Genomic DNA, 11,688 nt, shown 5'->3' on the forward strand with positions numbered 1-11,688 from the left:
GGAGGGTTTTAACGAGGCCCGTGCATCAATAAAATTCCATTAAAAGTTATCCCTATTCTCTTTATTTTTTAAAACTGACCCAAATACGGAACAGAAACACGGCCACCACTGGGAGACCGATCACCCCCAGGCCCGAAATACGGATATCCATGTAAAAATCGACCTCACGACGGTCCGCCCACCCCAAACAGGGAACAAATAAACAATAGAACAGCTTAAAACGGAATATAGAAAGAGGCCCGAACGGTTACACGGCGCACGGCCAACCAAATACCCAAAGCAAAGTTCAAAACAAAATTCAAAATACAAGATATAAAGCTACTCAAGGTCGACAATTCGGCCATCGCGGACGGTCTTGAAAGCCCCTATCACAGACACGTCCACACCCGGAGCCAACACCAGGGCCTGAGCCTTCATCGTCTCCTCAGTAGCGACAATCGCATCCTTAGCATCAGCCAACAGCTCCGACTTCTCCCTCTTCAGAGCTGCAACTTCAGCCTTCAAAACCTCCAGCTCGCTAAGAAACATGGCAGCTTGAGAACTCGCGTCGGAAGCCCGTTGTCGCTCCGCACTCAGTTGGGAAAGAAGTGAAGACTCTACCTCGGAAAGACAGAGGATCTCCGCCCCAGCCTCCTCGGAAGACTTCATGCTCTCTCCCTAGCGACCTCAGCAGCCTCGAGCTGCTCCTTCAATTTAGCCACCTCAGCGTGCGAATGACGAAGTTTTTTGTCCAACAAACTAACCTGAGCCATCACGGGTTCGGCCTTCCGAACAACAACAGCAGATCGGAGAAGGGCACGATACACCGACTTAGCCTGGAACGAAACATCACAATCATCGAAAAACGGCTCCGTCCCAGGCATCAAGTGCTGATCAATAAACCCAGAAGCATCAAAATGCCGATCCATTACACTGGGCACAGCACCCTCCTCCTCAAAAGTCTCACTGCTAGGCTCCTCGAGCTTCTTCCTCTTCTGAGAAGCCTCAGCAGCCGTAACTACGACAACTTCAGGTGAGTTCGCGGGACCAGGCGAAGCCTGAGCACCAACCTGCACCCCCGAAGAAATCACCTCCTGAGAAACCGGCTGAGAATTCACAGCAGGATTGGAGACAGGGGTAGAAGGAGACGAAGACCCCTCCTCCTGACCCATCGCTGCCTTCAACCGTGCCAAAGAAGTCAGCCCACCAGCCATCTCAACTGAAAGAAACCAAAGAAAAATCAAGTTACAAGGTCGGAAAAACAAAACATAAAAAACCAAGAAAGGGACAAAGCACACACCGATATACGTCCGACAAGCCTCGGGATCCCCCATGACATCTCGAGGATTCAACGGACGCTCGCCAAACAAATGCCACAAAACGGTGGCAACGTCCTTATCCTCCCGAGATAAACCGTCATAGGTGACCTTAGTCAAAACCGACGGGCCGGCACGAAAGTTCCAATACGTTGGAAACCGGCGTACGCCCTCTGGCGTCAGCCAAAACGGATGATGCCCCTGGACGGGGCGCACCTTAAAGTACTCCCTTTTGAAACCGTGAAAGGAATCCTCAAACAACCCAAAAATTCGGCGATGAGGCTGAGCACGAAATGACATATATCCTTTCTTATGCTTCCCTTCCTTAGTCGGAAGAGTGCATAAAAAAAGAAAAAGGAAAACAGGAACAGAAGCCGGAAGATCGAGATACCGGCACACCAACTCGAAAGACCGCACGGCAGCCCAACTGTTCGGGTGAAGCTGAGACGGCGCCACGGAACACCGACTCAGCAGATCTTGAACAAATGGCGAGAAAGGAAACCGCACGCCGAGCCGAGTGAACATCGACTCGTAAACCCACATCCAGTCTGGAACAGCGGGCGAATGAAGGTTCAGATAACAAACGCGCTCGTCGGCATCCGGGAGGACGAGCTCGTACCGCCCCTCCTCATCACCACCACCACAATCGCCCCCTGATCACGGAGCCGTTGAAGATCGTCCTCCGTCATCCGTGACGGAACGCCCCACACATCGCTAGTCACCCAAGTATAGCGAGTGGGGACGCCCCTGGAAAGGGGCTATCGGGGCACCCACACCCTCATTTCTCCGCCGGTGCATACCTAAAACAGGGAGGAGCACTACCATTAACCTACTAACCCTATACAGAAGCAAGACAAAACCTACCGCCACTACCAACCCACACGGTGGTGCTCAGCCCCTTCAAAGACTCGAAAACCACCTCCCAAAACACAAAACACAGTCCAAAAACGAAAAAAGAAAAAGGTAGAACAATGCACGGCAGAAATAGAACAAACAGATACACCATAAAACAAAAACAAGAAAAAGCAAAAAAGACCAACCTGATAATGCAGAAAGTGAGCCTGGAAAGAGCTTGAGAAGAAGAGACAGCAGCAGCACCAAGAGAAATCCACAGAAGGAAGAAGAATATTTCCAAAAGAGAAAACAAAAGAAAATGAAGTAATAGAGGGAAGTGAAGTAATAGAGGGAAGAGAAGTGGAAAGCCAAAAACGGTTTCGAAAAAGGGGCAGAAAAGACGCAAATAACCCTGAACAATAAAATAGCGCACAGGGGCAATAGAGAAAAAATGCCCAAAAAACGTCCCCTCGCAATAAATGCCCCCTTGGAAAAAGAAACCAATAAAGTACGCCTCGAAAAACGTAACAGGCACGTTGGGTATAGAAGAGTCGCGTAAAACGGCCAAGCAAAACCTCGCCACGACCCCAAGAAAGATCAGGACGACATGACAAGCCGACCTAAACTCGCGGTCGAGGCTACATCCCCTAGCGACAAACCGACCTAACCCACGGTCGAAATCGCACCCTCTAGCGACAAACCGACCTAACCCACGGTCGAAACCACACCTCCCAGCGACAGGCCGATCTCACTCGCCCTCCCGCTGCAGGAGCAACTGTTACGGATCCGGCCCACGGATTCCGGACCCAGGATCGAACCCAATCCCGATTTTCCGGGTCCAACCCGCCTCACTCTTCTGGAAGGCCCAAAACCGGCCCTCTAGAAACTCCCAACCGACTTTCGAATTCAAATGTCTCCCTTATCTTAGCCAAATAAGATAAGATAAGATAACTACCATCACCTATAAATAGAGGACCCAGGTCCCTTCAGGTATTCATTCATTCCACACACTTTACACCTCTCAGATCCATTCTGACTTGAGCGTCGGAGTGTCTTTGCAGTACCTCTCCCCATCGTTCCAGTCACGCGACCCGATCTTCGCCTCGACCCGCAGGTTCCTAATCCATCCTTCAACCCGTACCAGAGACATCTTGTACATGTTCTATTATAATTATGAAAACTGCTTAATAAGTTATTCTTTAGCAACCTTTCTCGTCTTTGTTGCTGAAAAATTGTAATCTTCTTCAACAACATAAGTTATTTGTGAAACCCATCTTTCACTTTCAGCAGTCTCAGAAGCATTTCCAGACGTACCTGTAGGTTCATCTGCAAAAAAAAAAAAAATTGGGCTTGCAACTAAGTTCTGTTTATTCCATGTAATCGTAGCACTTCAACCACCAGCTTCATTAACTATATGATTTTTACCAGTAGCAGAACTTGTTTTCTCTCCAAACTTGATTAATGTGGTAGACTTGAAAGATTCAATGTCAAGTTGGTTGTCACCTACTTGTGAATCAACGTCCTATAAAAATATAAAAGTTAGGGCAAAAAACCCAATTAAACCAAGGGGAGCACAAATTTACATGATTAAACCAATCTGAAAACGACTTCATCAATCAACCAAACTACATATATAAGTAATTCGAAAGAAGTAGATTCGAATTACATTTGTATATAATTCGAAGGAGCTCATTTCGAATTATTCACAAATAACACTAATTCGAGTTTTCTTGTTTCGAATTATGAAAAAGTATAATTTAAAGTAGGTTGCTTCGAACTACACTTGCATTATTCCCATAGTAGTTCGAACCTAGTTGATTCGAATTACTAACATTTCGCCTCTAGTTGTAATTCGAATGGGGTTGATTCGAATTACTAACACTTGTACTTTTTACTGTATTCCGTATGGATATTCAATAAAGATTACATTTAATAATACCCATAATGAATACAATTAAGAGTACATACAATAATAAATTATAATATTATTTTTTTTAAATTTGTTATAATTTTTTTAATACTTTTTTTAGTATATTTTTTAATATTATATAATATTTTTTTAGTATCTTATTTTATTAGGTTATAATTTTTTATTATTATAATAGATTATTTTTTCTAGTATCCTATTTTAGTATGTTATTATTTTTAGAATTATAATAGTAAAAAATTATAACATACTAAAATAGGATTGATAAATACTCTAAGCTTTGTTGAGAAAGAAAGGTGCAATTTTGGAGTGCCCCAATTGTGGATTGTGACAAAGTGTTTGTATTTTGGAGATATGAGTTAACTTGGTTTAGGAATTTTTGGGTTTGGGATATTGATTTTTGGAATGAGAAACGGCCATAATCAAATATGTTGCCATTTTGATTTGCAAGCATGTTTTTGCAATAAGAAGGTCTATCCACTAAGGATAAAGATGTCATTAACAAAAAGAAGGGAAGAAAACAGCACCATTTTTGAATTATATATAAATGTGGTTTGGTTGATTGATGAAGTCGTTTTCAGATTGGCTTAATCATGTAAATTTATGCTCCTCTTGACTTAATTGGATTTTTTGCCCTAAAAATTATGCAAAGAGATAAGGATCTAATTAATAATCCCACCATTAAAGTTTATATATTCTAAAAATTACAATTTAAAAAATTAGTAGCTAAACCTTAAAATTTACAAAATCTTGAGCAATAATTGCAAGAACTTTAGAATTGTCCTAAAACCATACATAAAACAATAACTGTTCCGTGGTTAATACTACATACTCTTAAACAAAACAGCACCACTTAAATTTGCAGTCTATTAACTATTTTAAAATATTACATATCAACAATTATGATCGTGCACCAAGAAAGATTTTTTGTAGACAGAGAGTCCACTAAATTTGTAATAAGGAGAGCGCATTTGAAATTGGAGAATTTTTATATCATTTAAATATAAGGGATAAATATATCAATATTAAGAAGGGATATACATTATATCTCGCCAATTAATTAAATATTTTGTCAATACCGGAATGGTTTAATAATGCTAATTTTGTCCCATACTCTTTTTCACATATATGAATTGAATAAATAATTTTTTTAAAATTAAATTGATGAAATTTTTTTGTAAAGCTATCTACCTTATTCATGTCTGAATAATTAGGTGGAAGTATTATTATATCAGAATTTACAGAGAAGAAAGTATCCTAATGATAATTTAAACACACAATGAGTATGTAAAAAAATTATATATACACCGTGGTTACTCTAAAGTTAAAATAGTTGCTCAATATTGTATTTTTGTTTGAAAGAATTAATTATGGTCTCATCGTGACACAATTTTACAACTGTGATAGAAACCGATTGAAAAGAATTGATATTCTCCAACTTCACATAAACTTTGAAAATAAATATTTTATTCTTAAATTTATTTAATTTTTCAAGAAATTCCATCCTATTCCCATCCTATGTTGAATTGAATTGAAGAATACTAAGTATCAATAATAAAATATTAATATGTGAGAAGCAGTTTTTATTCAAAATTTGAATTAAGCCTGAATTATAGGACGTGCTATATGCAGGAGCAGTTATCAACATGGAGCGTTAAAATTTGAGTAAAACAGCTATCCATTTAACTTTCGAAATTCACAAGAGGTGCGAGAACAGTTACAAGAAATTCAAATTTTCCGCAAGTGGTGTACAAATGGTAACCGTTAGCTGACATTAGGTTAGTCTATAAATAGAGTTTTAGGAAAATATTGTAATCAGTTCAGTTCTTCTTGGAAAACACTTAGAAATCCAAAAAACGCTCTCAGTCCCTTGGCATCACAGAGTAAAATTGTGAATCTTAAGTAATTCCTCTAAACTCAAACATTTGTACTTTGCTTTTTTCCAGTTTTTATTAATAAAATTCCTCTACTTTTACGTCTTTTTCTCTTTTACGTTCATGTTTCTTCCTTCATCTTCTTTTTAATTTCCTGTTTGTTTTAATTTCTGCATTTTACTTTGCCTCCGGCACCTTGCATGTTTTCTTTTCATCTTTAATTTTACTTTCGAAACTACAATTGAGACCTTGAGACATCCACAAAAGGAGTCGTTTCTGCTCCTTAAATTAAGATTGTGAAACAAAACTCGAAAATTGTTGATTTATTTGTTGTTAACAATGGAACAAAAATTTGAGTAAAACAAATTGGCACGCCCGGTGGGACATTGTCAATAGATTGTAGTTTGTCAAAAGAAAAAGCAAGAGTAATGCAGGAGCCTTTTCAACCCAAGGAGAATGATGCAGGAGCATATATCTTTATGTTTGTGTCGTTAATTAAAGTAGTCTAGTTTAGCATATATTATTATATTATGTTATGAGTTAGTCCCACATCGCCCGAGTCATGAAAGTTCTCCCTCCCCTACTAGTATAAATATGCGTATGTACCCCTTTTATTTGCAAGTTGAATTGATTGAGTTATATATTTAAATAAGCTGTGTGCTTATTTTTCTCTAGGCTCTTTGAGAGTAAGAGGTGCATCCTTGGCTTAGCCAACCAAGGTGGGTTCTTGGCTATTTTCACCATAGTGGGGTTGTTAACCTCGCCACGATTGGTGACCCAAGCGACGTCCCGGCGTCAAAGAGTTTTGAATTTGCATGTGGTTGCACAGTGGTAAGTTCGTGCGTCCAGAGCCAAGGAAATCAGTGTCAGTTGACATGTCAAATACTTTTGCAGCATCTTCTTCTACTTCTAGTGATGAGATTAGAGGAAATAAATCCGGAAATTCTCCTGTGATTTCAAACACAGAGCCTACCTTGATGTCAGTGAGGCATGATGGCGTTGGCCATGCCCATACAGGGTTAAATGCAACTCACATAAATACCGTGGGGTGGCCGCCATATGGCTTGCCACCGGGGTATGTCCCCTCCATGGTGACACAAGGATTGCCTGTGCCTCTCTACTCAACTTTTTAAAATCCTATTTATCAAAATCCATATGGCATGTCAAATGTACCTGTTTCTGGGGCGTCAGGTTCACACGTATCACAAAATTTTTTTTCACATTCTATTAATACAGGAAATAACAGTGCATCTAATTCTACTACATCCACTGTCACTAGGGTAGAAAATTCTAGACCTGTATTTTCTGACATGTCAAGAGCAATGCCTGTTAATCAACCTAGTCAAACTGTGGGATCTTTAGCAAATATTAGGCAACAGATGGATGAAAGTCACCATGATCTAGTAAACATGTTAACTCATCAAATGGTGACAATTTTAAATCCTCTTTTAGAAAATACAAACACTAGAATTGAACAATTAAATAGGCAAGTTAATAGGATTGCTACTGTGGTAAATTTAGAAGAAAATGATAACCAAGGTTTAAGATTTGATAATGTCAATCAAAATGGTGGAGCAATTCCTAATTATGATGTCCATATGCCTAGACATGGTCAAAATGCTGATGATATGTTAGAAAGACTTAGGCAAAACAACTTAGGGGACATTATAATCTAGCATGAAATGTTGAACAAGTTTTAAACCGTTTGGGATTTAATGTTAGTTGCTTAAATAGGCCATATTTTGTGTCTGCTTTTCCTGAATGTGTGCAACAAGCAGAGCTCCCAAAGGGTTGGAAATTCCAAAATCCCTTACAAAATTTTCTAGAGAAGAAAATGAGTCTACAGTAGAGCATATTGCTCGATATACTGTTGAAATTGGGGAAGCAGCTTCTAATGAATATCTCAAGATGAGATACTTTCCTTCTTCTTTAACAAAAAATGCATTTACATGGTTCTCCAACTTGAGACCAAATTCTATTCATTCTTGGGTACAGTTAGAAAGAAATTTTCATGATCAGTTTTTCCGAGGTGAATTGAAAGTTAGTCTTACGGATTTATTCTCTGTCAAACGTGTAGAAGGAGAATCCATTGATACTTATTTGGCGCGATTTAGAAACATAAGAAATAAGTGTTTTACTCCGATTCTGGAAACTGAAGTTGTCAAAATGGATACTAATGGGTTAGAATTTGGAGTTAGGAAGAAACTTGTCAATCAACATACTTTAGATCTTTCCCAGTTAGCTGAAAGAGTAAGACAGATAGAACAAATTAAGAAAGAAAAAGAAAATTTTAAAAAGGGTTCAAAAAAGGTTGCATATGTTGATTGTTTTTCTGATAGTAGTAATTCAGATGAGAAGGAGATTTATATTGCTGAATTACGTGGGGTCCTCCTTATGTATGCAAATCTTTGAAGCCTGTTAAAGGAAAAGAAAAAGTTTCTTCTTATTCTAAAGTTGAAAATAAGACTTATTCTTTTGATATTTCTAAGGCAGATCAAATATTTGAGGTTTTATTAAAAGATAAACAGCTTATTTTACCAGAAGGAAAAAAGATGCCTTCAACTGATGAAATAAAGAATAAGAAATTTCGTAAGTTTCATCAGGTATTTTCACACACCACTAATAATTGCGTCCGTTTTAGGGACTTGATACAAAAAGCAATTGAGGAGGGAAGATTGAAGTTTGAGGATAAAACTACTATGAAGGTGGACACTGAACCATTTGCTGCTGACTCAAATTATATTGAGCCATTCAATTTGTCAATCAACATGGTAGAAGTTGATGCTACAATGGTTAGTGCTAAAGATGAAAATAAAGACCTGAGAGTCTTTAAGCAAGATAAGAAGCCAGTTTATCCTCGTCCTAGTGAGGATCTATTAGATTTTTTGTTGAGAATTAAAAAATCTGATAGCACCATCGCCATGTGCCCAAAGTCCAATGTTGTTTTTGACAAGGAAGCTGCAAAAGAGTTTGAAAAGTAAAAAGTTGAAGAGAAAGAAAAGGCTGAGTTGAGAAAGAAGATTGCTGAAAAAGAAAATGAAACTAACGAGCTAAAGCGGAAGATAGCCGAGGGAAAACAAAAGTTGGGCGGTCAAACTCCTTTGAACAAGTGCGTCAACAACACTGGGGTACAACCCGTCAACCAGAAGATGAAGACTGTGGTCATGATTGGTGGAAAACCTGATGGATTTTCTCAAAAGACAAGAGTACCTCCCACCAAAATTTCAAACAATAAATGGGTCCAGAATATGAGAAATGTGCAGAATCAACCTACTGCTTTTGCAAGAGGAAAAAACAAATGGGTGAAGCCTAGACCTTTTAAGCCCAGGTACTATGAGTCTCAGTTATGAAACATGAATCATGCACAAGACGGAGATAGTATATATATTCCAAAAAATGTGCCTGTTCCCTCAAAGCCAATTTATTCTTGTTATAATCCTAACATGCAGCAAGTTCCTAATTATTCTCCTTGACCAAATTGTCAAAATATTCCAAAATATTCTCCTTTTACAACTTTTGAGCAGAAAGAGAATATACCTGAGTATGTTCCTTTGGATCCATACAAGGGACATGGAGTAGATTTTCCTCCTTTGCCAACCATGGCCAAGTCTGCAGAAATAGGCAATTCTTCTAATCACCCTAAATGCAATAAAAATGTCAAGAAGAATCTTGCTGGGAAGAGGGTAATGGTTGAAAACAAGGGAGAAAATGATGAAGATTTAATTACTGATAATTTTGACACTGGTTTTGATGATAGCTTAGAAGCGATATTTGGTGTTAAGCAACCTATAGCTGTGGTGTCAATACTGCCTTAGGAGTATAGTCAAGTCCAAGAAGTAGAGCATTAGAAGATGATTGTTATGATGTCTTTCCTGGAAGCGAATGCTTATTGCTAGATGACAATATGTGTGGTGGAGGATTATTTGAGAAGCCTACTGAAAATGATAAGGAACACTTGCGTCCACTGCATATCAAGGCTCGTGTTGATGGAAGGATAGTCAATAAGATTTTGGTTGACGGGGGGAGCTGCTGTTAATTTCATGCCTGAAAGAATGATGGGAAGGCTTGGAAAGACTGAAAAAGAGCTGATTAAAAGTAGCATTGGGGTAACAGATTTTAATGGAAGGACTTCTTCTGTTAGAGGTGTGGTTCTGCTGTCAATTGAGGTTGGTTCTGTCAATAGGTCAACTCTATTTGTTGTTGTTCCTTCTAAAGCTGGTTTTAACTTGCTTTTGGGACGTGATTGGATTCATGGAATGGGTGCTATTCTTTTTAACTTTTGAAATTCACAAAAGGTGCGGGAACAGTTACAAGAAATTCAAATTTTCCGCAAGTAGTGTACAAATGGTAACTGTTAGCTGACTTTAGGTTAGTCTATAAATAGAGCTTTAGAAAAATATTGTAATCAGTTCAGTTCTTCTTGGAAAATACTTAGAAACCCAAAAAACGCTCTCAGCCCCTTGGCATCACAGAGTAAAATTAGGAATCTTAAGTAATTCCTCTGAACTCAAACATTTGTACTTTGCTTTTTTCCAGTTTTTATTAATAAAATTCCTCTACTTTTATGTCTTTTTCTCTTTTACGTTCATGTTTCTTCCTTCATCTTCTTTTTAATTTCCTGTTTGTTTTAATTTTGCATTTTACTTTGCCTCCGGCACCTTGCATATTTTCTTTTCATCTTTAATTTTACTTTCGAAACTACAATTGAGACCTTGAGACATCCACAAAAGGAGTCGTTTCCGCTCCTTAAATTAAGATTGTGAAACAAAACTCGAAAATTGTTGATTTATTTGTTGTTAATAATGGAACAAAAATTTGAGTAAAACATAATGACAACCAAGTGAAACAACATCATAAGTTTGGACATCTAAAATTCGTACAAATTCAGACCATCCCCTTATTAAATAAGCTTCATCATCCGCTATCTATGCAATACGACAAGGTATAGAATTGTCACAATGAGAAACTAAACTAACCCTTATTCCCCTTAATGACATGCATTGATGCAAAAGAAGGCTGGTAATTTTTGAAAAAAATCACAATATGTTATTAAATTATTTTAATAACGAAAAGCTTAAAATAAGAAATTTTAAATATATTACCAATCGTTGAAATTGCATATCTGAGTTTGATACGAATTAGCAAAACTGAACTTAAATTAAGGGAATTCAATCTTATTATGTGCTCCACTTCGAAGATCTCCATGCAGACGTAGAAAGAATGGAGGGGATAGAACTTGAACTTGGCTTATAAAGCTCCATGGAAACAATTCCTCAATAAAAAAGCGAGCTATTTTCAAGAAAACTAATTTTACCCACATTTCATTAGGTTGGTTATAATATGTGAGTAGATCCAACCATCTTTCGGTAAAATAGAGTTTAATGTCTCTTCTTTGGACGCTTACATCCATGTAGTTAGAACCCGAATTAGTAAATACAAATCGATGAGGTATTTCATGGATGTGATGTATTGTAAACGATTGCGACAAAAGACAATCGAACTGGAATATTAGACGAAAAGAATAAGTTAGAATAACAGCAATCATTAAATTATCAAAAGAATAATATAATAAAATGAGTATATAAAAAATACTATACAAAATTATAAATTGTACCTTAAAAAGATAGATTTCGATGAAAAATGAAGAATACATTCTATGAACTAGTAAAAGAGGAATAATAAATTAAAAAAAAATAAGTTGACTCTCAGATCTAAGCTCATGTACCACAAAAAAACTCTATATATAGGCTTTATTAAA

At 37.7% G+C, this 11,688-nt stretch overlaps 1 protein-coding gene across 1 annotated transcript; it reads left to right on the plus strand.

Annotated features, from left to right (window-relative positions):
- On the plus strand, positions 7,091–8,342 carry LOC107646541. Its single transcript, XM_016350722.1, has 3 exons — positions 7,091–7,121; positions 7,167–7,560; positions 7,709–8,342. Exons 1-3 carry the CDS (start codon positions 7,091–7,093, stop codon positions 8,340–8,342), a joined length of 1,059 nt encoding a protein of 352 aa, XP_016206208.1.

The sequence above is a fragment of the Arachis ipaensis genome, chromosome B06 (assembly GCF_000816755.2).
Source record: "Arachis ipaensis cultivar K30076 chromosome B06, Araip1.1, whole genome shotgun sequence".
In the NCBI taxonomy this organism is placed as follows: domain Eukaryota; kingdom Viridiplantae; phylum Streptophyta; class Magnoliopsida; order Fabales; family Fabaceae; genus Arachis; species Arachis ipaensis.

Excerpts from the sequence above, each read along its gene's own strand:
- LOC107646541 (XM_016350722.1), top strand. The coding sequence starts at position 7,091 with ATGTCAAATGTACCTGTTTCTGGGGCGTCAG. Across the intron at positions 7,122-7,166 it reads ACCTGTTTCTGGGGCGTCAG|GAAATAACAGTGCATCTAAT; the intron begins GTTCACACGTAT and ends CTATTAATACAG. Across the intron at positions 7,561-7,708 it reads GGTCAAAATGCTGATGATAT|AGCTCCCAAAGGGTTGGAAA; the intron begins GTTAGAAAGACT and ends TGCAACAAGCAG.